At 34.0% G+C, this 27126-nt stretch overlaps 3 protein-coding genes across 4 annotated transcripts; all 3 read left to right on the forward strand.

Annotated features, from left to right (window-relative positions):
* Window positions 1-678: 678 nt before the first annotated feature.
* LOC109813443 (FT-interacting protein 3) lies at window positions 679-5241 on the forward strand. The gene is made up of 2 exons (XM_083072782.1): window positions 679-2617; window positions 2723-5241. Exon 2 carries the CDS (start codon window positions 2731-2733, stop codon window positions 5230-5232), a length of 2502 nt encoding a protein of 833 aa, XP_082928908.1. The 5' UTR covers window positions 679-2617; window positions 2723-2730; the 3' UTR covers window positions 5233-5241.
* A 1338-nt stretch (window positions 5242-6579) lies between these two features.
* HCF101 (ATP binding protein) lies at window positions 6580-23993 on the forward strand. Its single transcript, XM_083072787.1, has 15 exons — window positions 6580-6737; window positions 6832-6963; window positions 8271-8413; window positions 8499-8549; window positions 8710-8865; window positions 9293-9436; window positions 9514-9656; window positions 9980-10049; window positions 10425-10520; window positions 10737-10826; window positions 10966-11019; window positions 12521-12644; window positions 21163-21287; window positions 22808-22930; window positions 23576-23993. The coding sequence occupies exons 1-15, from the start codon at window positions 6608-6610 to the stop codon at window positions 23645-23647; spliced, it is 1653 nt and encodes a 550-aa protein (XP_082928913.1). The 5' UTR covers window positions 6580-6607; the 3' UTR covers window positions 23648-23993.
* On the forward strand, window positions 16800-21109 carry LOC145956909 (uncharacterized). Of its 2 annotated transcripts, XR_014433292.1 has the most exons (5): window positions 16800-18687; window positions 18771-18958; window positions 19054-19440; window positions 19532-20283; window positions 20362-21109. XR_014433292.1 is itself a non-coding variant. In XM_083072784.1 (4 exons), the coding sequence occupies exons 1-4, from the start codon at window positions 17285-17287 to the stop codon at window positions 19681-19683; spliced, it is 2130 nt and encodes a 709-aa protein (XP_082928910.1). In that variant the 5' UTR covers window positions 16800-17284; the 3' UTR covers window positions 19684-21109. The 2 variants fall into 2 exon arrangements, 1 of the variants encoding a protein (XP_082928910.1); XM_083072784.1 differs by having other exon boundaries at window positions 19532-21109.
* Window positions 23994-27126: the final 3133 nt, after the last annotated feature.

A 27126-nucleotide genomic window follows, 5' to 3' on the forward strand; every position in this document is an offset into this window, starting at 1 on the left:
TCATTAATTTCATATCTTTTTTAGTCTTGGTCCTGATACGAATATTTCTTAGCTCACTCAATCAGATTAATCTCGCAATAATGTGATTAACACTAGTTCAAAGGATTTTAGCATATGGTGAAGAAAGGATTTTTGTATACGGTGTGGATAGGGATGGCAACGGGGCGGGGCGGGTACGGGTTTCATGATACCCGTCCCCGTCCCTGCAAGTAAAACTCATCCCCATCCCCGTCCCCATACCCGTCGGGTATGGATTTTCATCCCCATCCCCGTCGGGTATCGGGTATACCCGTACCCGTACCCGTACCCGTCAATTTTTTTATTTTTTATTTTCTTTTTAAAAATAATATTTTTAAATTATTTTTTTTTATTATATTATAATTATAATTAGGTTATTTTTTATCTCACATTATAATAAATAATCATACATAAAAAAAATATTAAATTTTTTTAATATAATTAAATTAAAAGTGAATATTAAATTAAAAATGAGAACGGGGACGGGTACGGGTACGGGGCGGGTAAGTACATACCCATACCCGTACCCGTACCCGATTCAATATATCGGGTTTTACCCGTACCCGTACCCGTACCCGGTCAAACCGGGTATTTCCCATCAAAGTCGGGACGGGTTCGGGTATTACCCACGGGTACGGGTATATTTGCCATCCCTAGGTGTGGATTGAATAAGAGATTCTCCGCTAAATGACATATTAGATAGGGTTTCAAAAATAATTATACCTTATTTAAATTTGTGTATTATTTTTTTTTATTATGTTTAAACTATATTTTAAATTAGCTTAAACGGTCTAATATATCATAGTTTTTTTAAGACATAATCACATTTGTGTATCGTACGGGTTACTATATTAGTAAGTTTAGGCATAAAACTCATATAATTGAGCACTAATAACTATTTTATTCTTATTTTGAAATATAATCACATATGTGCATCCCAAAGTTGTATATTAAATATTATGTGATAATATGTTAAAATTGCTTTAGTAATTGATAGTGTTTTTTTTTTAATGACTAGTGATCGGTAATTGACATATGTAGCTCATAATTAATTCTTATATATACATTTACTCTCTCCACGATTCACCATCTGTGTATCGCACATCTACACTATATACTAATTTTATAAATAAATTTACTCTCTTTACAATTCATTCGTGTATCACATTCACGTGTACACCATATATTACTCATTAAAACTAAAGTTATTGTGAATTATTAGATGAAATTAATTATTAATATTTTTTTGAATAAAATTGTCTATAAAATCCCAAATGAAAAATTGATACATTCCAGCAAGTTGTTTTTTTAATAAAAAAATAAAACTAATATATTTAAGAGAATCAAATCAAAAAATAAAACCATTCATTAGACATATCTTCACACATTATAGCCATTTACTAAAATTAAACATGTATTTATTATCAAAATAATTTATAATCCTTAACCTATATAAAGAATCTGATTAAGAAAAAACCATATAAAGAAAATATAAATGTTCATTTATCATGCATATAGAGAGCATATTCTCTTAGAAATAGCCGTTAACCCTTCGATTGAGAAAGAGAGTAACCGCTGTTATTAGTTTTAATTAAATTAACGGTTTTTCATTTTTATAAACGATCACACGTGCAAACTTAACTGTCAGACCAAACAGTTCCTTAGAATCTTTTAAAACTGAATTTTCTCGTCAATTTTGTTAGCATTGTGATTTTCTATCAAGTCTCGTGCTTTTTGTTAATTTTTTTTTATTTGTTATTTAATAGAGGTAGTAAATTAAATCCAATCTTATCTATACTTATTATTTCTATCTATATTAGATATTTTTTTTAATAACCACCCTGATTTTTATATATATTTTTACCATTCTACCATTCTATTTTATATATTAATATCTTTTGTTAGCATTCTATTTTTGTTAATTTTTTTTATTTTTATTTGATAAAGGTTTGATACAATGCAAGTAAGAACTTAAAACTAATAGATTAATCATAATTCTAATTAGATCAATATATTTTTATTATTTAATTTTTATTTTATTTTTAATCGAGGTACGAACTCAACCCCACTAGTCTATTATAAAAGGATATTTTTTTTATATATAACCATTTTTAAATTTATATCTCTCAAATATAAAAAAAAAATAAACTTCTTATATCTTCTTTTAATAATTACATATAACCTTATAATATTCTATTTATTTATAATTATTAGAGATACGTAATATCTCAACCCCTCTAATTTTCATAATACGTAAACACCATAAATATAAAATATCAAAGGCGTAGAGTGTAGACAAGGGATACAAAATTTAAATTTCATATGTAAATCTTTTCAATTTCATGCTGCTACAAACTGTAATCAACAAAGCAATTATGTATCCTCTTTCATAACTGACAAGTTTTTTTTTTTTTTTTCCTTCATCACCAAACTTGCATTGTCATATAAGGCCTCACATCCTTTTCCTTTTTGAAATTCTGAAGAAACATACTGTTTGAGTTGTTGATTAATACATTAACACTTTTGTGCCTCACATCCCTGTCTTTTGAAATTCTGAGGAAATATACTCTTTGAGTTGTTCATCAACACCGTTGTGATTGTATGCTTTCCCTTTGGTTTTATTCTGTATGCCATTTGTTCATGTTATATTTATATATTTGCGAATTGTGATCGATTTAATTGTATTCTATGTTCACTTTTGCAGATTAGACAATGGCAAACCAAAACCAAAAACAAAACCAAAACCAGAACCAAAAACAAAACCAAAACCCAAACCAGAACCAAAAACAAAACCAAAACCAGAACCAGAACCAGAACCAGAACCAAAAACAAAACCAAAATCAAAAGAAGGAGAAAGAGGATTTCTCTCTGAAGGCGACAACTCCAAACATCAGTGCTGGAAGAGTGATCAGTGGTGATAGACTCCCCACCGCATATGGCCTGGTTGAGCAAATGCAGTTTCTGTTTGCCAGGGTGGTGAAGGCCAAAGACTTGCCTGGAGATTGTGCTTATGTGGAGGCAAAGCTTGGAAGCTTTGTAGGAACAACCAGATGCTTGAAAACCACTACCCCAGAATGGAACCAAGTCTTTGCTTTTGCCAAGGAGAGAATTCAAGTACTAGTTCTAGATATTGAGGTGAAGAACAAGAAGGAAAATGGTGACTCTAAATGTAATGAGTTCATGGGGCGTGTTTTATTCACAATTGGTGATATTCCCATGAGGGTTCCTCCTGATAGCCCCTTGGCACCACAATGGTACAGGCTTGAGAATCAAAAGGGGGAGAAGGTTAAAGGAGAGTTGATGGTGTCTGTTTGGATGGGAACTCAAGCAGATGAAAGTTTTCCTGAGGCTTGGCATTCAGATACAGCAGAGGGTAGTGGTGAAAACATTGCTCACACGCGTTCAAAGGTATATATTTCTCCTAGGCTTTGGTACCTTAGAGTTAATGTCATTCAGGCTCAGGATTTGTTGCTCAAAGGTAAGCCTAATAACTCGGAAATTTTCATCCAAGGTGTTTTGGGGAACTTGGCTTTGAGGAGTCGTCCCATGAAAAGTGATCCAAACCCCATGTGGAATGAGGATTTGATGTTTGTTGTAGCAGAACCCTTTGAAGATTCCCTGTTCGTGAGCATTGAGCAGGGGGCTCCCACCAAGCATGAAAGCTTGGGATGTTGTGTGGTTCCTTTGAAGACTGTGCAGCAGAGAATTGATGCCACTCCACCAGCTAGTGTATGGTACAACCTTCAGAAGCCAAAGGTAAATGAGGAGGAAAAAGAGGGTAACTTTTCTAGTAAACTTAACATGAGGATCTCTTTGGATGGAGGGTACCATGTTCTTGATGAGGCCACTCACTACACTAGTGATATCAGGCCATCATCAAGGTTTTTGTGCAAACCAAGTATTGGTGTTCTAGAATTGGGGATCTTGAATGCCGTGGGGCTCTCTACAATGAAGAAGGATTTCCGCACCGATGCCTTTTGTGTAGCTAAGTATGGTCCCAAGTGGGTGAGGACAAGGACTATTGTGAATAGTCTTTCTCCAAAGTGGAATGAGCAGTACACATGGGAAGTGTATGATCCTTGCACTGTGATCACAATTGCTGTGTTTGATAATGGGAATTTGCAAGGAGGAAAAAAAGACGGAGGGAACAAAGATGATGGAGAAGTGGATAAGAGTAATGAAAAATTGGATGGAGAAAAAAATGCTGGAGGAAAAAAACCTGATGGACTAGTGGATAAGAGAATTGGTAAGGTACGGATTCGGCTATCCACACTAGAAAGTAATAGGATTTACACTCACTCTTATCCTCTTATAAACTTGCAAACAGGAGGAGCCAAGAAGATGGGAGAAATTCAATTGGCAGTGAGGTTTTCTTGTCCATCTTTGTTCAATGTTATGCAAACTTATGCACAACCTTTGCTTCCAGAAATACACTACATTAGCCCTTTGTCTATCTTTCAGTTGGATAGTTTGAGGAACCAAGCTGCTAACATCACCACATTGAGGTTCAAAAGGGCTGAACCACCCCTCAGTAAAGAGGTTGTAGAGTACATGCTAGACATGGGGGCAAATGTGTGGAGCATGAGGAGGGGAAAGACTCTATTTTATAGGGTTGCTGGTCTTTTGAGTGTTCTAGTTTTTGTTGCAAAACAGTTTGATCAGATACATTCTTGGAAGAATTCAGTCACCACAGTGTTTAGTTACTTCATGTTTCTCTTTGTTATTTTCTTTCCAAGAATAATTTTGCCATCAACATTTTCCTTGCTCCTCTTGATTGGAATTTGGCGCTATAGAACAAGGCCAAGATATCCTTCCCATGTGGATATGAAACTGTCTCAGGTTGATGGAGCCACTGCTGAAGATCTAGAAGAAGAGTTTGATCCATTTCCATCTAAATTTAATGGTGATAATTTGAAGAAGAGGTATGATAGATTAAGAGGCCTAGCAGGGAGGGTGCTAGAAGTGATGAGTGACTTGGCAACTCAAGGAGAGAGGGTGCAGTCTCTACTCAGCTGGAGGGACCCAAGAGCAACAGCTTTGTTTGTTATTTTCTGTTTTGTGGCTGTCTTTGTCACTTATTTTGTTCCTTTTCGCATTATGATGTTCATTTGGGTCACTTATGTGTTAAGACCTCCAAGGTTTCGGTTTCATTTGCCTGCAGTCCCTCAAAACTTCCTTAGGAGGATGCCTGCAAAATCAGATGGCATGCTATGAGTTGGCTTCTCTTCATTTGTTTCTTGTCATTGGAAAATAAATTCGCTTTCTTCTTCATTTTAAGTTAGGTGGAAAATATGTTTAGTAATTACTTGAGTGTTTCAGAAATTATTTTGTTATTTAAATATACCAACCAGTTTTATCTGTAGTCTAATGAAATTGAGTACTTTTCAAAGTACTATACTTTTATTCTTTCTTTGATTTACTTAAAGAAGGGTTGCGACTTGGATATTCAGCAGTATCTAAATTGCGCCTTTGTTTTTATGCTTTTTTACCTGATAAGGACTGATTAGTATGCACAGTTTCAGTCCACAGTATGGTTCAAATATTGAAAATGAATTTTTTTGCAAAGCCATCTGTCCTTGTACATATTCACTTATCCTAACATGGTGTGGTATGGTTGACTATTGTTTCTTAAACATGTAGTTAGAGATTCAATTCTTAAATAAATTTAAATACTTTGAGAGATTAGTCTTCAATTTTCGAATGAGAGATATCTTTGTTCAATGAAAATAAAAAAATTCACTTAATGACTTTACCTTGAGCTCATGAGAGGTTGGTTAACGTGTTACCAAATCCTATCAGTATAAATATGATGACATTGAGCATAACTTCACACTGCTATATTTGGATGAAATGACTAGAGTTTCACATAGGTTGAGTTCGTGAGAGTGGGATACAATTCTCTTTTTTAACCATTGAGTGGTACATGAATGGATGCCTGTTGTAGGCTCAGGTAGAATTGGGATTCTTTTAACAGGACCACTTTTTTTTCCCTGTTATGTTTATTCACAATGTGAATATCCATTTTATTTTTCCCCGTTAAACGTTGGGGATGCGAATTTTGAAGTACCAACGACTTTCTGTTTATCATATGAAATTATGAAATATTAATGCATTTATGTGTGTATCTGTTATGGATCGAGTATAATTAGATAGAATTGAAGCACATATAATCTTCCCAATTAAAACATACATCGTAGAATTTGATGGTGTTATATATGCTAAGAAGCGTGATTATTGAATTTAGTCCTCAAAATGTGATGGGTTCACTTTTTAAATCGTTAAATGACTAATCAGATTTACTAAAATATGTGATATTTAGATACTAATAGAAAAGAATAAATATTAGAGAAAGTGTTTATGGTATTTCTAAAAAAGAAAAGAAAAGAAATGAAAAATCCCACATTTAGATAATTCGGACCAGCCATGGCCCATGGGCCTAGCCCATAGACCAACAGCAAATGCTAAACCAATTTCGCATTTTGTATATATATAATATTTTTGGCTGAGAAAACAGATTGAATTTCAATTTCAATTTTGCAAAATAAAATAAAAGAAATGTTATATAATAGTAGCAACTAGCAACTGAAACATGAGGTTCACAAACTGTCACTTACCTCAATCTATCTCTCCCTCACTCACATACACAATGCAAGTTCTTCATGCTCCATCTTCTCCACACCTTTCTATCCAAAGCTCAAAAGCACCACAACTAACATGGGGTGTGCCACTGATTCTTCACATACACCACACTGTAACACCCCTTTCACATCATATCATGCTCATCACACCTTCTTTCTTTCTTTCTTCTTGCAGGTTTGCTTCCTTCTGTGAGTGTAAATTCTTCACCTTTTTCCACCCTTCATTTTTCTCTTCACTCCCAAAGGATCCATCGTTTACTTTGGACCCCCCATAAAAGGGTCACCTCCAGAGCTGCTTCTGTTGAAGGTAAATTTGATTCCTTTTCTGTGCATGGAAGGTGCTTAATTATGCTCATTCACCTCAAATGTGTGCAGAAGTTTTGAAATTTACTTGAAGTTTTTTGGACAAGGATGTGGGCATAATGAATATCATTGTGGTTATGGATTTAGAGAGTATGGATAATGGAAATGTTATCAAATCCTATCAGGATTGATGTGACAATTGAGAAGCAGAACTTCACGCTTCTATATTGAGGGTGAAATGGCTCTAGATTCACATAATTATTTTGTCAATAAATGTAGTTTTTTTCTTCTGCTGGTTGTGTACATATGAGTGGTTGGAGAAAGCTGGCAGCATAAGATAAAAAAAAAAATTAATTTACTGCCATCGTAGAGGAATTAAAATAGGATGTTTGTCGGAGGATGAAGCTTGAGATTTAAGCTTACTTTTGTAGGTGGGGACAGCAGAAATTATCGATATTCTTTCACCCCATGGTGTTGTTTTTAGAGATGATTGTTAAACCATGTCAATATTAGTATTTCATGTTGTGAATTATAATTTGTTTCTGAAATGGGTATTTTCAACCAGATAATAAAGTTGGGGATCAGGTTGGGAGTTCAATGTAAATGCCCCTACCAATGGCAGATTTGGCTGGTGAGACAATTTTTAACCAAAAATATAATGAATAAATAAATGAAAAAAAAAATAATATATATATATATATATATATATATATATATATATATTTATGAAAAGCCACCCCGAATTGTCTTTGCATTAATTCATGATATCTTAGGTGACATCTGATGAAGACTTTTTTTCTTTTGTGCGCGCACGTATGTATAAGTTTTTCAATTTTTATATCTTTCATATGAATAAAATTCAGAAACTTATGGCTGTAATCGAGGATAGGCATAAAATATTTTAGATTGAATTTCAAAAGGATCTTTTTTTTTGTGGAGCACTTCATCAGTTTATATTCACATTCAGCAAGTGATTTAGACTATTGATTTTTGAATGCATAGAAGATTAGGACCAGTGAGATTGAGTATCAAATGTTATAAGGATGTGTCCATGGAAGTCATGTCAGTCAGGTGATAGATTATAAGGAATATACACGCATGAAGTTGTTCACAGCCTAATGACTCATGTATTTGGTTGAAGATGATGGCAGATGTATACTGGAAAAGTTTGAAGATTTCCATGCATAAAATTTGTCATAAAAAGTAACATCTCTTAAATTGTTTAGCCACCAGATAACCAAGAAATGGTCTATTATGGAATATACTTTTAGTTGCTTCTTGCCTTAATTATTTGGATTTTCACATATGCAGTTGGCGATTCTTCAGTACCAACTGGAATGGCTGAGGATGATGTGTTGAAAGCCTTGTCTCAGATCATTGATCCTGACTTTGGAACAGATATTGTTACTTGTGGATTTGTTAAAGATCTGCAGATTGATAAAGCTCTAGGAGAGGTCTTAAAAGCACTCGCCTGAAACTTTCTGCAACACACATGTAAATGATAATGTTCTTACTAAAAGTTTTTCCTTTGAATCTCAGGTATCGTTTCGGTTAGAGCTCACCACACCAGCATGTCCAATCAAGGACGTGGTAAATGACACAATTGCCATTGTTTGAGATATATCTGATGTAGGTTAGCTATATCTGACGTAGCAGGGATAACAAATGAAATATTGCATCTATCTTCCATTTTACCATCCCTAAATCTGATGTGTTGTTGAGACAATAAATGAATATATATGCATGACAGTTTGAGCAGAAGGCAAATGAAGTGGTGGCAATGCTCCCTTGGGTCAAGAATGTAAAAGTTACAATGTCTGCACAACCAGCAAGACCTATATATGCTGAGCAACTTCCAGCAGGTCTACAAACAATTTCAAATATTGTGGCTGTGTCCAGTTGCAAGGTTGATCTTTGTGGGAGGTTTTTCTTCATCATATGTTGTCCATGTTATATCAAGTTATTTTCCATAATTTGGGGTGCTTTCTTTGCCATGTTTTTTTTTCTCAAATTTGTCCCTTATTTCCCTGAGTATTTCTGGGATCCAAATGAGTTACATAGAACTTTTATTTTAATAATGTATGGTAGTATTATATATAACACCCGGAAATTTCTCTAATTTTTAATGGAACATAAGCCAAATGCTGCTCTTCCATGCTGAAATAAAAGTATTTTTGCTTTATTTTCTATTAAAGGCATTTAAGAATACTTTTGAAAAATATTGTTTCAACTACGGTTTGAAGCCAAAAAAATTTGCTCGGTAGAATTGAACCAATCTATTTACCATGATTTGCATTTCATGTCATGAATGCCTTCTATGTCAAATTTTGCAGGGGGGTGTGGGAAAATCAACTGTAGCAGTAAACCTTGCTTACACTTTGGCTGATATGGGTGCTAGAGTTGGCATATTTGATGCTGATGTTTATGGTCCAAGCTTACCAACTATGGTCTCTCCTGAAAACCGACTATTAGTAATGGTAAGATTTGATAAACCAATTTATTTTCAATATTTAGTTGAGTACTGCAAACATAATTGATCAGAGCCTTGCTGCAGAATCCAGAGAAGAAGACCATAATTCCAACTGAATACATGGGAGTGAAGTTGATCTCTTTTGGATTTGCAGGACAAGGACGTGCAATAATGCGCGGCCCCATGGTTTCTGGAGTCATTAATCAACTTCTGACTACTACTGAGTGGTACGCATTTCTGAAAAGCATTTAAATAAAAATATTAAGGAGGGAGTAGAGGAAAAAAATATGTGCTATATTGGCTTAACAAACCACATCTTCTATAGGATTTTGCATTGTACTAATTATTGTCCAAGTCACCTTGTGGGATAAGGCTTTTGTTGAGGCTGACTTTTTTATAGTATTCTAGTCTATTGGTCCACCCCAGGCATGTATTAGAGTTAAAATATTACATTCATACAGTAATCTATACTTTAGTCCTCTCCAAAAATTAGATTGAAGATCAAATGGGTTCATCTTGATATATAGTCCTGATTTGCTATACAATGTAGGGGTGAGCTGGATTACCTCATTATTGACATGCCTCCTGGAACTGGAGATATTCAACTCACATTATGCCAGGTTCTGGGCTGGCGGACAAATATTGTTCTAATTTCTACTTCTTTTATTCCTCTAGCTTGTTTCACATCACATTTTGACTGCTGTGATAGGACTGGAATTGTACCTGCTTGATCCCATTTGGTCAGTAATCTAATCAGAACATCCAAATGTGACCGAGCTGGCCAGATTTCAGTGCAAAGGTGATCAAGGTGGCTCAAATTTCAGCTAAATATTAGTGCTAGGCCTGTCCAATTACTTCTGCGCTAGTATTTAGCTAAAATCTGGCCCAGTTTGATCTCATTGAACTTAGGAAGCCTGTATAGATATCCTTTAATTGTTTGCCATTGTCTTTTTAGTTGCCCATTTTGATTTGACTTTGGTTGCATATTTCTTTAGGTAGTACCATTAACTGCTGCTGTAATTGTTACCACTCCTCAAAAGCTGTCGTTCATTGATGTTGCAAAAGGAGTTCGGATGTTTTCAAAACTTAAGGTGGCTCTTCTATAATTTGAAGAAACAACTATTCCATTTTATTTTTTCGATCCCATGCTTGTGTTTTGCACTTTTTTATCCTTCCTCTGTTTGGTAAATTTTCTTTTAAAAAAGAAGTTTGCAAAATTATTTGCAGACTATAATTTAAGTATACTTTTTTTTAATACTATTTTCATTTGATACTTATATATATTATTTTTCCTGTTAATTTATAAGGTACCTTGTGTTGCTGTTGTGGAGAACATGTGTCATTTTGATGCTGAAGGAAAACGATATTACCCATTTGGCAGGGGTTCAGGTTCTCAGGCATGAATAGTCTTTGTTAGCTTTTTATCTTTTTTGTCATATTTAAGGGAAAAAAATTATAGACAAATTTTTTATACTTGATATAAAACAATTCTGTACTGTCTGTGGCATGTGTTTAATAGTTTGATTATGCTTGCAGGTTGTTCAGCAGTTTGGAATACCTCATCTATTTGATCTCCCTATTAGACCAACTGTATGTCTCATTTTACTCTATCTTATATACTTCAAACCTTTCTGTTCTTTTCTCACATCTTTCATACTACCAGCAAAATTTATCCTTAACCTTCCACAGTTTAAAGACTTATAGGATTTGAAGACAACACTCCATTAAAAACTTCCAATCATGCACGGTACAGTGGATACAGCGCTTAATCACAATATTGAATAAAATCTGCCACCTGAAACAGCATAATTGTTATTTGCCCTCCTTAAAATACTGGGAACCTGAAAGAACATGTAAAGTCTTTCAAATGATCTTCCTCCATAAAGTTCATTTTTTTATCAGCTATTTTACAACAGCATTCTCATGTTTCAGAAAAATTCCAAACTTCTATCCTTTATCTTTGCAATATATAACACCTCCATTCTGGTAACCACGCCACCTTTACCATGGCAAAGAAGCAATTTTTTTTCCTCTATCAACATGTGAGTAGGAATAAGGACACAAATTATGTTAGCACTTAGCAAACTAAAGGGAATTTTAGAACAAGTATAGCTTCTGTAGACAAATACTATAACTTGTGATCCTTGTTAGCAAACACATGCTTACTGGACAAGAATCGGCCTTACAATGTTGTAGTGTGATGCTGGTTATTTATTTCCAAATTTTCTCATATAGAAAATGTATCTGATCTATATTCTCTCACATCTATACTTTCCCTCCATAACTAGCTTTCCCTATCCACTCATGTGTTTCCCTCCTAGTTATAATTAAACTTGTGCTGTCTTAGGCCTAAAGGTATAAACTTGTGTGCCCGTCTTTTTATTCGACCCATCCTGAACTGTGTTTGGATCCATTGTTCTCTGAAATTCGTGAAACTAAAATCCTAACTTGATAATGACATTAACAGTGGTGTCATACATGGTACCTAGAAATATGATTGTTGAGGAACAAACCAAGAAAAGGGAAAAGTTGATATATTTTGATTGCTTGTCAAAAAACATAATTACTTTTATTTTCTTAAAATATTAAGTAAAAGTTAATTCAACTTTAAAGTAAAGAAGTACTTATCTTGAGTTTAAAAAAAAAAAAAAAAAAAAAACTTGCCTTCTTTGTTTCCTTTCTTTCTCTTCTCCATTAAAAACATCTAACAGTTTTACTGGCATAAAGTTTATGATTTGGCATATCCAAACTCCAAAACGTAGTCCATCCTGATATAAGCTGTGCTCAAATTACATGCAGAAGAGAGGAAAATTATAAAATTTGATACTCATCCGGATCTTTCAAGGCTTTGTGTTTGATATGCTTTGACAATAGTAAATCACCAGAAATAGGTTCGCATGTCCTTGCTGGCTTGTAAATTTTATGGGAGCACTGTTTGGTGACACATTAATTATACAGTTCACACTGAGTTTGTTTAGTTCTTGAAAGATATTTTGTTTACATATCTCTCAAGCCCTCAATATTCTTGCTGTATTCCTTAATGCAATTTAAGATTTGAAACAAATGAGGTTTATTTGAATAATCGTCACAGCTCTCTGCTTCTGGAGACAGTGGAATGCCGGAAGTGGTGGCTGATCCTCAAGGTGAAGTTTCCAAGATATTCCAAAATCTAGGAGTATGCGTGGTTCAGCAGTGTGCCAAAATACGCCAACAAGGTATTCTATTCCTGCTTGACGATGTTTGAGAAGAAAATGCCTGTTACCAAGTCTATTAATAAAAAGATACTTAAGCTAGTTCTTCACTTGTAGGTGTGGTAATTGAAATCTTTAGTCCCTTTTCTCTTGTAGTTGTTAATCAATGTTTAGTCCCACTAGTGTATTTTATACTTCTAAGAGAAACAATATGCAGTTTTTCCTTTAAATATGCATTAACTATATACATTATTAAACTCAACAATTATGCACTAACAAGTCGTTGATCTGAGTATAATTGAACTTAGTCCCCTTCAGTAAGTTCTCGGATTCAAGTCTTGTGGATTAAATAAATGTGGTTGAAAGAAGAGAGAGAGTCACTAAAAGTGACTAGTTATGTTCCACCCAACAAAGATTAGTCATTAAAAAAGTCGCTTAACAACTATGCCATGTTATAGGTGGTAATTGGGAAAGTTCCTTGCAAAGGACTGACTAATGCTATAAACCAACCCTACCCAACCTTGTTTTATATGGTTTGGGTTTATCAGTTCATGAGTTTTAGCTTGGATGGTTGAGTTAGAGAATATAAAAAAGTTGTTGGGTTAAGTTTGGGTTGTGCTTCAACCGTAACTAATCAAGTCAATGTATGTTGGAAAATCTTAAATTTCTAGAGATTCCGAGATATCCGAGATATCCGAGATATCCGATTTAAGTTATCTGGAATTATTTGATTTATCTTTTGAGTTATTTTGTTTCAGATTAGATAAGATAGTTTTTTGATAAGTTTTGATTTGATAAGATATTTTATTATCTTCTTGTTAGTTCAGTACGTTGTAAAATGGCTATTTAAAGGCCATCTCTTATTCAATAAAAAACACAGTGAGTTGCTACGTTCACCCACAACATTAGTATTACCTCGTCTCTCTTATTTTTTTCTACAAATTGGTATCAGAGCTTTATGCTCTGAGTGCCGAGTGTGAGAGGAAAACAGTGTGCGCCTGTGAAGGGGAAGAAAGAAGAAAGAGAGAGTAATGGCAAAGGTTGTTAATGGAATGACCGTACCACAACTGTCAAAGAAAACCAATTATGATAATTGGTGTATACAGATGAAGACTCTGTTGGGTTCCCAAAGTCTATGGGACATAGTGGAGAAGGGGTTCCAAGAACCCGAGGAGGACGAAGACCAATCTGTGGCTCAGATTGCCGCATTGGAAAAGACACGAGTGAAGGACAAATCGGCTTTGTATTTTTTGTACAATGCCGTGGATGAGTCAGGTTTCGAGAAGATTGCAAACGCTGCATCTTCAAAGGAAGCATGGAAGATCTTGGAGGTTGCGCACAGAGGTAACCATCGTGTCAGACAGATCTGACTTCAAACTCTCAGAGGAGAGTTTGAGTGTTTGAAGATGGAGGATAAGGAACAAGTATCCGAGTACATAACTCGGGTGGAGAAGGTGGCTAACCAACTCGGAAGGAATGGGGAGTCAATGCCAGCAAGTAGAATTGTGGAGAAAATCTTGAGATCATTAACAGATGATTTCGAGAGTATCGCATGCGTAATTGAGGAGTCAAAGGACTTGTCAGTCCTCTCAGTGGAAGAGCTCGCTGGGTCACTCGAAGCCCACGAACAAAGGAGGAGGAAGATGAAGAATACACTTGATCAAGCATTACAGGCGCAACTTGATTTGAATGAAACTCGGAACACCCAGGGCCGAAGATCAAGTGGACAAGGACGAGGTGATCAAGGACGAGGCAAAGGACGAGGTGATCAAGGACGAGGCAAAGGACGAGGTGATCAAGGACGAGGTAGAGGACGAGGTGATCATGGAGGTGGACAAGGACGAGGTGATCGTAGCCAAGGAAGTCAGCCAAGGTCGGAGGTGGAATGTTATAAGTGTGGCAAACTCGGCCACTACGCAAAGGAATGCAGATCGGCAAATTGCTACAACTGTGGCAAATACGGTCACATAGCAAAGTATTGCCGAGCTAAAAGCCGAAGTGAAGAGAAAGAGAAGAATCTTCTCACAGAAGAAGAGGATGAGGAAGCAGGAATTTTGATGATGACGCATAGCTCGGAGACCAAGCTACGTCCGAGTTGTGCCTCCGAGGATGAGCTAAACTTGAGTTGCGTGGAGAGATCAGCAGTTGAGCTTCCAAGCTCAGATGAGAAGTCAGAAGCCGAGCTTGATTCGAGTTGCTTAAACAACTCGGTCTGGTATTTGGACACTGGGGCGAGCAATTATATGTGTGGAGAAGAGAGTTTCTTCAACGAACTCATCAAGGTGAAGGCTGGATTCGTGTCATTTGGAGATGATTCCAAGGTTGCGATAAAAGGGCATGGAACCATCAAGTTTATGCAGAAGGATGGACGAGTTGGAGAAATAAGAATTGTCTACTACGTTCTCGAACTTAAGAGCAACATCTTAAGCATGGGGCAGATGATGGAGAAAGGCAACTCGGTTCTGATGAAGGATCGAGTGCTTTATTTGAAGGACAAGCATGATCGTTTAATAGCCCGAGTGGAGATGAAAAAGAATCGGATGTATAAACTGAAGCTGAACATCACTCAAAATAAGTGTTTAAAGCTGGACGTGAAGGATGAAGCAATAATGAGGCATTCTCGTCTTGGGCATTTAAACTTTGGAGGTTTGGTCGAGCTATCAAGGAAGGAGTTGGTACACGGACTGCGTGGTGATGAGTTTGACAAGAAGTTTTGTGAAGCGTGTGTACTCGGAAAGCATTCAAGAACAAGTTTTCCGAGCTCGTCCGAGTACAAAGCAAAGGAGCAAGACATCTACAACTCCACTGACGAGTTACATGTAGTGTGTCTATTGACAGGAATAGAAGATATAAAGTTTGAAGAGGCGGTACTTGATGAGAGATGGAAGAAAGCAATGGATGAGGAGATCGGATCAATTGAGAAGAGTGAGACGTGGAAGCTGACAGATTTACCCACAGGAGCTCGGCCAATTGGTTTGAAGTGGGTATACAAAAGGAAGACAAATGCAAATGGCGAAGTGGAGCGCTACAAAGCTCGTCTTGTGGCGAGGGGTTATAAACAGCAGAAAGGCATTGATTATGATGAAGTTTTTGCACCCGTGACAAGGATGGAAACGATTCGATTACTACTGTCCTTAGCAGCTCAGCATGGATGGAAGATACAACAAATGGACGTGAAGTCAGCATTCTTGAATGGGGTGTTGGAGGAAGAAGTCTACGTGGAGCAACCTCTAGGGTACATGAGGAGAGGTGAAGAGAAGAAAGTGCTGAAGCTCAAAAAGGCTTTGTACGGTTTGAAGCAAGCTCCTCGAGCATGGAATGAGAGAATAGACACCTACTTCAAGAGAAATGGTTATGAACAATGTCCGTATGAACATGCTCTCTATTTAAAGAAGTGCGAAGGAGATATATTGTTCGTTGCTCTATACGTGGATGACTTGATATTCATGGGAAGCAAAGCTGAGCTAGTTGAGGAATTTAAAGAAGTGATGAAGAGGGAGTTTGAGATGACCGATTTGGGCATCATGGAGTACTTTCTAGGTTTAGAGGTGGACCAAAGAGCAACAGGTATTTTTGTGTCCCAAAAGAGGTATGCCGAGGAGATTTTGAGCAAGGCAAAGATGCTGAATTGCAATCCAGTTTCTACTCCCATGGAACCTGGAACGAAGTTATCTAAAAATGGAGAGGCTGAAAGAGTTGATGCAAGCAGGTACCGAAGCCTAATCGGAAGTCTAAGGTATCTGACAAGTACAAGACCCGACCTGATGCTAAGTGTGGGAATTGCAAGCCGCTTTATGGAGGATCCGAGGTATTCTCATTGGAAAGCATTAAAGAGGATACTAAGGTATGTGAAGGGGACGATGTCACTTGGACTGTGTTTCACTAAGTCGGACAACTACCGACTTATTGGGTACTCGGACAGTGATTGGTGTGGAGATGTGGATGATCGGAAAAGCACAGCTGGGTACGTATTCTTCATGGGAAACTCGGCTTTCACTTGGCTATCAAAGAAACAACCAATCGTAGCTCTATCAACCATGGTAGTAAGTATCGCACGATTCGCGATACGTATCGTACGATACGATACGATACAGAGCCTCCGCGATTCGAATCGCATGTAGAATCGTTTTTGATTACGAATCGTATGCGAATCGCTTGAATCGTGTTCGGAATCGGAAAATCGCGATTCATAGGAGAAATCGCACGATTCTGAACATTTTGGGTCACCCCCGAAACCGGGTCGGGTCACGCACGACCCGGTTCTAAAAACCCTAAAAAAATGATTTTTTAAAAAAAAAAAAAACGAAATGAGACAGAAACTCCCGCTTAGACTCCCTGTACATGACCCACTTAGTGGGTTTCACTTTTTGTGGTCCATTTGCGTGGTCCAACTTCTCTGTTTCGTTTGTTTGGGTTGCTGTTCGTGGTCCAAGGTAAGGGCTTCCTTCTTGTTGCTGATTGGGTTGCTCTTGTTGCTGCTTGGGTTGCTGTTCGTGGTCCAAGACTCCAAGGTAAGGGCTTCCTTCTTGTTGCTGTTTGGGTTGCTGTTTGTGGTCCATTCCTTCACTTGTTCTCTCTTTTTTTCTTTGTTATTCCCTCTACAACTTCCCTCTCTTGCTGCTGTCTAAGTTTCTATTTATTGGTACTTGGTAGGCCATTAAAAAATGGGTCATTCAAAAAGAGAGCCGGATATCACTTGGAACTATTGTGATAGTATCCCTCCAAATAGACTCAAAGTAAAATGTAAGTTTTGTTCTCATGTTTGTTGGGGTGGTATTTCAAGGATGAAACATCATCTTGCGGGAACAAAGGAAAATGTGATTGCTTGCACAAGTGTTCCGGATGATGTGAAGGAAATATTTGTCAAGCTCTTGGAAACTAAAGATAAAAAGAAAGAGGATTGCTTGAATATAGAGAATGGGACAGTAAAAGGAAAAGAGGGAACATTTCAAATTTTCCAACAAAAGACAATGAATGAAGTTTGTAAAGATAGGGAATTTGTGATTCAAGAAATTTGTAAATGCATTTATGGTAATGCATTACCATTTAATTTGGTAAGGAGTCCTCTTTTTATTCAAATGTTGAAGGTTGTTGGAGAATATGGGAGAGGTTTGAAGCCACCAACTTATCATGAGGTGAGGGTTTCTTTTTTGAAGAAAGCTGTTGACAACATCCAAAAAAGCTTAGAGAAATATAGAAGTGATTGGGAGAAATGGGGATGCACCTTGATGTGTGATGGTTGGACGGATGGAAAAGGAAGATCACTCACTAATTTTCTTGTTAACAGTCCAAGTGGGACTGTTTTTTTGAAATCTATTGATACTAGTGATGTGATAAAGGATGGGAAAAAAATGTTTGAATTGTTAGACAACATTGTTGAAGAAATTGGGGAGGAGCATGTAGTCCAAGTTGTGACGGATGGGGCTTCTAATCTTGTGGCTGCTGGACAAATGTTAATGGAGAAGAGAACCAAACTATTTTGGTCCCCATGTGCAGCCCATTGCCTTGATCTAATCCTTGAGGACATTGGAGAGCTTCCGGTATTCTATAATACCATTGCTAATGCAAAGAAGATTACTACCTACATATATAGGCATACATGGGTCCTTAATTTGTATAGAAAATATTCCAATGGAGGGGAATTAGCAAGACCAGCTGTGACAAGATTTGCAACTTCTTATCTTACACTAAATTGCATTAAACAACAAAAGAATGCTCTTAGATCAATGTTTGCATCGGAGGAATGGGCTACTAGTCCACATGCTAGTAAAAGTGAGGCTAAGCAAGTCATGAACCTAGTGTTGAGTGATGATAGATTTTGGAGATCAATTACATATTGTCTAAAGTGCGTGATTCCACTTGTGAAAGTGTTAAGGCTTGTAGATGGTGATTCAAAGCCAGCCTCACCATACATTTATGAAGCAATGGATAGGGCTAAAGAGAAAATTGCTCAAAACTTTCAAATGCAAGAGTCAAGGTATAAAAAAGTGTGGAAGATTATTGACACTAGGTGGAATCTGCAGCTTCATAGGCCTCTTCATGCAGCTGCCTATTATCTCAATCCTAGGTAAATTATTTAAAAATAATTATCATTTTAAGAACTACTATTTTCTTTGTGCCTAGTAGCTAAGTTATTTCTTATTTGGTTAGGTATCATTATGACAAGAACTTCAATCCGGATAGTGAAGTGTTAATTGGTTTATATGAAACCTTTCAAAGAATGGTTCCGGATATAAGGACAAGAGTTATAATAGATCAACAACTTGAAAAGTTTAAGGGAGCTAAGGAGATCTTTGGAATGGACATGGCAATAGCTACTAGAGATAAGAAACAACCGGGTATCCCTTTAATTTTTACTCTTTATTAATATCATAAACATAATACATAATAATTAATAACTACATTTGTAAAATAAATACATTTTTTTTTGTAGCTCTTTGGTGGGAGAGTTACGGTGGAAGAGGTAAAGAGTTACAAAAGGTGGCCATGAGAATTTTGAGTCTTACATGTAGTGCCACGGGATGTGAGAGAAATTGGAGTACATTTGACCAAGTGCATACTAAGAGAAGAAATCGATTGGAGCAACAAAGATTAAATGCACTTGTATATGTCAAATATAATCTTCAACTTGAGATGAGGCAAAATAGTAGAGAAGAGAATGGAGATACCTATGATCCCATATGTTTGTCAGATATTGAATCCGATGATGAATGGATCACCGAAAAGGAGAATCCTTGCTTGCCTATTGATGCCTCATGGATGGATGTACATGAGTGCTTTGGTGTTGATGAGGGAGCTCCAAAGAAGAAAAGAAAGAGAGGTAATTATTTATATTTAAAAGTTAGTTTAGAACTTGGAAGTTGGAATTAGAACTAGACCTTATTATTTTCTTATTTCTTTTGATTACATAGGTCCAAGAAACTTGAATGCCAAGATTGGTAAGGGAAAATCAATAATAGAAGATGAGGATGAAATTGAAGATAATGAAGAAGAAGAACTTTTGATATTAGAAGATGAAGATGACTTGAGTGATGTAGATCTTGGGGTTGGGGATGATGAATGATCTTGGATAGGGGCATTTTGTATAGATTTTTTGAGGCCATATGACTGAATTTGTGTGGCAGAATTTGTGTGGCAGTAGCACCACTTGTTGCTGAGTTTATGCTGCAACAACACTAATATTTTTTTTGGGTAGCTATATTGCTGAATTAGAATAGCAATCAGTCCTTGGTATATGCATATATTTAGCAACAACAATGATTTTTTTTGGAGGCTTTGTTGTTGAACTGTGCAGTCATTTCTTTTGGCTTTGAGACTGTTTTTATTTGTATAATTGTATCTTTGTTTGTATTGAAGTTTATATGTTACTAATTACTATATATTTATGTATGACTTCATTTTTATATGTCTTGTATGCATATATATACACTATGTTTTTATTGATCATGAATCTTACGATTCACGATACGATTCGATTCACGATTCAAAAAATAAGCCTTCCGATACATTATTTGTATCTCGATTCAACTACCATGCTATCAACGTGTGAAGCCGAGTATGTAGCAGCATCTTGGAGTGTCCAACATGCAGTTTGGCTTAGAAACTTGCTAAGCAAACTGGAAATTATGAAAGCTGAGAAAGTGTTGATCCGAGTAGACAACAGGTCAGCAATCGAGCTAGCCAAGAATCCAATCAATCACGAAAGAAGCAAGCACATTGACGTCCGATTTCATTTCATCAGGGAAAAGGTGAAAGAAGGAAGCGTGGAGCTCGAACACGTAGGAAGTAAAGAGCAGGTAGCCGATATCTTTACAAAACCAGTGCCGACAACAACATTTCAGAAGTTAAGAAAGTTACTCGGAATGAAAGAAGAAGGAGAAATTTAAGATTATGGGGGAGTTTTGTTGGAAAATCTTAAATTTCTAGAGATTCCGAGATATCCGAGATATCCGATTTAAGTTATCTGGAATTATTTGATTTATCTTTTGAGTTATTTTGTTTCAGATTAGATAAGATAGTTTTTTGATAAGTTTTGATTTGATAAGATATTTTATTATCTTCTTGTTAGTTCAGTACGTTGTAAAATGGCTATTTAAAAGTCATCTCTTATTCAATAAAAAACACAGTGAGTTGCTACGTTCATCCACAACATTAGTATTACCTCGTCTCTCTTATTTTTTTCTACAATGTACACCCCTACCAGTATCTCTAGGAACTTCCCGATATCTAATACCTAATGGATTTTGTTGGGCATTATTGAAAGTAGTACTATTTTAGGACAGATTGTTTCAGTTTTCTTCAAATTTTTTTGTTTTATTTCCTTCTATTTGGACAGATTTGCTTCCAGTAATACAGCTTTATTTTAAGCAAGTACTTATTAGCACAAGTCTATGTAATGTAAATCACCGCTGTACAACTGTAACAACTAACAAGGAAATAATCTTCAGAAATTATTCCTTATATTTATCAGAATTTAGATATTCGGTTTCTCTTAAGCATTCATGATTTTTATTTGATTGAAAACTACTCTACTTTCATTCAGTTTCAACTGCTGTCACCTATAATAAATCGATCAAGGCAATCAAAGTGAAGGTACCAGATTCAAAGGAAGAATTCTTTCTGCATCCTGCAACAGTGAGACGGAATGATCGCTCAGCTCAGAGTGTGGTATGTGGATAATTAACAGATAAATTTTATTTTCAAAATATTTCGAAGTGATAGTTTAAAATTAAAATTTCTGAACTTGTATTGTGCTAACTTCAATATACACGACGAGGATGATAGAATAACTCTATAAGAATACTGCTAACTATTTATTTTTTGTCACCATAGCAAATATTGTGGCTGCAATAACTTCTAACATTCCATATATTGCTCAGGCAGGAGAAATTATGAAACATAATATGTCAAACAACTAGGCAGGAATAGGAAGTAAACTAAGATTCCAGAAGTGATTATCCACAAGTTATGAAAATTGGAAAGTTGAGAAAGAAAGATAATAATAAAATGAAAGGATAGATTTGGAGGTTATTGCATGGCTGGCATAACAACAAACTCAAATGTCATAGGTAAACTATTCATTATCCATAACACGTATAACACAAACTATTGAGAGTACTAGAGTAGTACATTGTTATATGCTAATATATTATTTTGACATTTCAATATGGCGCATTTGTCATTGCAATTCAGTAAGGTTTCTTGAATTTGGACTGTGCTTTACTCAGCCCCCGAAGGACAGAAGCGAGAATTGTATAGGCCTTTATAAGCTTTATTTAGGTCATATCTATTGTCTGTGTCATCTCAACAAACTTAAAGCCAAAAGTCTCTTCGTAAATAGAAAACTAGAATCCCTCAACTCTAGTTAACTTTTGTTTTTGAATTGAAAAGTAAAGGGAAACTTTGAGATTGAAGTTGAAGTTTATGCAACCATGCCTCTTGACTTAGTGGTTCTAAAGTCTGTTTTAGGATATGTGGAATTGACCTGATTTTCTCAAAAATCGATTCTAGCAGTGATAAAATAAGTTTGGCTGGCAGATATCACACCCTGACCACAGATTAGCCATGATTGTCAGCTTTGGGATATTGAGTGGATTATGTCAATGGACCGAAAAAAAAGTTAACATCCATGCTTACCTGGAAGTCAAAGTGGCTGGTTGATAGAGTGGATAGTTGTGACAGAAAGTCCATGCCAAATACTTTGAAAAAATGTTGCTTTCTAAAAAGAAAATTTGCACCGTGACTGAATCAATGTTTGATTTAATTATACAAGTATTTTATAACTAAAATATATAATAAGTTATATACAAATAAGTATTATGTTTAAATATATAAATCATATTTAAAATTTGTATAAATAAATATTTTAAACATATAAATTATATTTTAGATTTATGATAAATAATTTATATTATAGCACAATATTATTTTTATTTATTAATAATTTATTTTAAAAATATTTGAATTTAATTTATAAATAGTTATGATAAATAAAAATCGAATTAGATAAGAAGTTAAAAAAATTCCTAAAAAACTTTTTATTGAAGAAAAATCTCTAAAAACACTCTCATGCAAGATAGATATTCATATTTAATATATAAGGGCTAATTTATGTGTGCATGGGTCTTTTGCGTGTAATATTCAATTTTGGTATCTATCTTATCAGAAGCTACTTTTATTTAAAACAGGATGAATGGACGGGGGAGCAGAAATTACAGTACACTGATGTTCCTGAAGATATTGAACCTGAAGAAATTCGGCCAATGGGAAATTATGCAGTTTCAATAACTTGGCCTGATGGTTTTAGTCAGGTAATATATATACATCAAATGTGATAGTACCCAACGATAATGGAAACTTCAAATTGAGTAAATAGTACATACACTATTAACCAATTAGAAATTGTCATGTATGATAATTTCTGATTAGTGGATAAGGTTTGGAATAGGCTTGAAATCTAAAAGTGTTTGACCAAACATTAGTCAGTGACTCAGTGTTGACACCTTAATGCTATGCCATTGTTAGTCATAGTCATTGTACTTAGGCAATTGTAATAAAAGAAATGCTAGTAACACACTCTTAGACACTATTTTGAACACTTCTATTGGTTGAAATTTATTAAAAATCACAAAAAATTGTGAGTTCCACAACCTAATTAACAAATCTCTTTCAACATTTTGTGATTTTTAATAAATTCCAACCAATTAAAGAATGTATATTGATAAGAACGAGTTAGAAAGTATGTTACTAGTAAACCTCTTGTCATTATCTTTAGCTGGTTGGTTTAAGAACTATATCCCTTACTCCTTTGCTCAAGACTTAAGCATATTAGTTGATGCAACCAGTAATAGTGAGCAAGTAGCAAGCAGTTCTGAACAAAAGCCATAACTGTTAGTTGTTTAGTGTTAACCAACTTTGATCTATAGTTAATTTTGTTTTTTTGCCATATGTTGCAGATTGCTCCTTATGATCAATTGCAGACGATGGAACGGCTAGTCAATGTTTTTCAGCCAAGTGTACAAGCATGATGAAAACATCATGCATTGATGTAGGTGTTATGGCAGAATCATATATACAATTAATACATGTATAATAGCCTCAATTCACTAGTGCATCAACAAGTAGGGATATTAGCAAAGTTTGATAGAGCATTATGTTAGTTATAGGTTGGCCTTTAGATTTACTGCACTAGTTTCTGTTGTTCCGAGGGGTATAAAGCATTTTTTTCCAACTGTGAACAGAAGTATATGTGTCATTCTCATCCAAAAACTTGTTCCCTTTGGTTTTTCTTGCCTCGGATAATTGTATCAGCTAAGGATGTATTGGGTATCATTTTGCTATTATCAAGAATATGTCAATTGATATATGCTAAAACACTATACTTTTCTTTACAGAAACAAGAGAGCATGTTATGCAACAATAAACAAAAAGTAGAGTTAAACTTAAAAATGAGTTTAACTTTCATGCATGTTCGTAAAAATTTTTATAATGTCAACTAATCAGAAATAATTTTGAATATGACTTTTGAAGTAACACACTATGCATGACAATTGGAGATTTGATAATGCAAAATATAAAAATAAAAATAGAATTACATGGTTATCTATAAAAATTTGCTTACATTTGATACGGGAACTTTGTTTATATGATTTAACTATTTAAGACCCAATTCTTGAACATGATTGTGTGTTTTGGGGATTGAATTTCTTGCTTTGTTCGTTCTTGAATTTGTGAATTTTTTCAAAGAAATTAAAACCCAAGACTATATGGATTTTTTAGTGCATAACATGGTGAATCTAATGACACTTAGTATCGCGTTATTTTATCGCAAACCAGATTCGTGTTACGGTTCTTAGTTTGAATTTTGATACGGATGTATTATACCTTCAATTGATGTTTTACTTTATGCATGTAGTTCGCGTTGAACATAAGGAAGACAAACTCTATCAATTTACATCAAAAAAATTTACTTGAATTGTTCAGACATTTTTTTAGAAAAAAAATCATATCAATGAGAAACAATTTTTTTTTTTGAATTAGTTGTTAAGTTAAATTAAATTAAATTTAAAATAAATTGATAAATATATTGGAAGGAATACAAAATTTTTAAAAAATATTAAATACTCAATATATATGATTGAGAATTTAGGATAAGACACAATATGGGTGAAAATAACTTCTACAAAAATACTCACATGACATTCAATAATATTTTTAAAAATTATTTTCATTAGAAAATAGTTCCCAAAATATTCTCATTTAAATATGGTGATTCAGATTTATAATATATTGGTAGATTTTCAATGTTTGATCATTTAACAACAACAAAAAAAAAAAATAGTTGTAGCCTTTAGTATTTAAAATTCATTCGTTTTTAGTTCTTAAAAAATTTCAAAGTACATGTACTTACAAAACTGATACTTGACGAGGGATTAAAACTACATTATTTTACTACGTTATTTCTGTTAAATTACAAACTAAACATAAATAAAGAATTCAGAGGAAATAAATAAATAGTATTAGAAACTAAAAATATATTCATGCTCTTTTTTATAATTTGAGGAATTCTTTTGATTTAGGCTTGCAATTATTTTTGGGTGACATCGGGGAATTTCGTGTTTATATTTTTTCACTTCATTTTGCATAAATAGTAAGTTTTTTAAATTATCTTTCTAGTGTATTTTTTATTCAAATATAAAAAAATGAAATCATATTATTATAATTTACCATCAAATTTATTTCTTTAAACTATATGATAAGAATTTATAAGAAGCTTGACCTTCAGAAAAAAAAAACAATAATTAAGACGCGTATGTTAGTTTACAATAAGTCATGTCAATTAAATTTGGAACGGATCCTTATAAATTTTTTTCATCAGAGAAGGAACCCTAATTATATAAGTGAAAAGGATATTGATTATATATATATATATATATATATATATATATATATATATATATATATATATATATATATATATATATATATATATATATATCACTTCACTTAGTAATTCGGTAACTTATGATGTACGTAGAATTTTAATAATTTAATTGTTAAATTAATAATTTTTAATATATAGATTAAGTATAAAAAATAATTTAAAAATAAAAAATTATATAATACTTTGTTATATAAATTAAAATCAACGTATAAAATGATTTTTTAATTGTTCATCAATTTAAATTTGAAGTATTGAATAATTTTTAAAAATTGTAGAATAATTTATATATTAAATTTTTTTTAATTTAATTGTTAGATTATTGAAATCAACATATATCACGAGTCATTGAGTAAAGTAACTCTACTGAAAGAGTTATATAGTTATTAATGCACATATCAAGTTAATAATTTTTTTTAAAATTTTAGAATTTATTTGATATTTCATTATTCAAATTAACGTGTAAAATATTTTTATGATTGTCCACGAATTTAAATTAATAAAACAAAATATCAAATAATTTTTAAATCTTTTCAAAATTTGAAAACTTGATTTTATGTTTAGGGGTTTTTTAAAAATAAAAAAAAACTCACATTCTATGATGAGTGTGATATTATCCATCATAAAATGTTCACATTCTATGACTTACAGTAGAATGTTCCACATTTTATAACGAATAACATAAATACTCATCATAGAATATGAGTACTACTAGAGTTTCATATGATTATATTTCATACTCTTATTACAACAGGTGTTGACATACTTATCATAAAATATGAAAATATTTTATATCATTGGGATCTATATTATATCTCAAGTTAATATAAAATATTCAAAAAAATTCCTCATTAAAGTGTTTATTTTTCAAGTAATACAAAATTTCAAGACCAACATGGTAATGTTTTAGAATCTATGGTGATATTCTGAACAAAGTAGATATGCATGCAATTAATGTTCAATAATTACAAAATTCAAGGTTTTATTTTTCAATTGTAATTTATATTTGCGACCACAATATTAGAACTTTGTACATGTCCTTGATTCATTGCATCGCAACTGTAATTGGGCCACACGATAACCACATTCATCAATAATATTTCTCACATCAAAAATTTGAAAGTCTTAGCAATCACAATCACAATGACTAATAAAATCGTGCTCTAGTTTCATTCATGTATCATATTTTTCATAGTTTTTTTTTTTAATCACAGCTCAATCTAGTTGGAGTCATGCGCATTTATTGGTCGGGCTATTTCACATATCACTCCTATTGATTGGGTGAGTTGAAGGGAGTTGAAGATATTATTTCACTGAAAGAATAAAAATAGGTGTGATATTAATAAAAACATTATCGACACAGTTTTTTAATACTCTTTTTTTATTAATTAAAAATTATAAAAATGTGATTAAATGAATATATTTTTAATTTTAATTTTCAATAAACTTTAACTTTTTATCAAAAAAAAGTTACAATAACAATATCAAAATTTGAAACTAAAAATTTATACATACTATTTCAACTCTTACCATTGATTCTTCTAATTTTTATTATTAGACCGACCT

The sequence above is a fragment of the Cajanus cajan genome, chromosome 1, assembly GCF_000230855.2.
Source record: "Cajanus cajan strain Asha chromosome 1, NIPB_CcT2T_4, whole genome shotgun sequence".
NCBI lineage: Eukaryota > Viridiplantae > Streptophyta > Magnoliopsida > Fabales > Fabaceae > Cajanus > Cajanus cajan.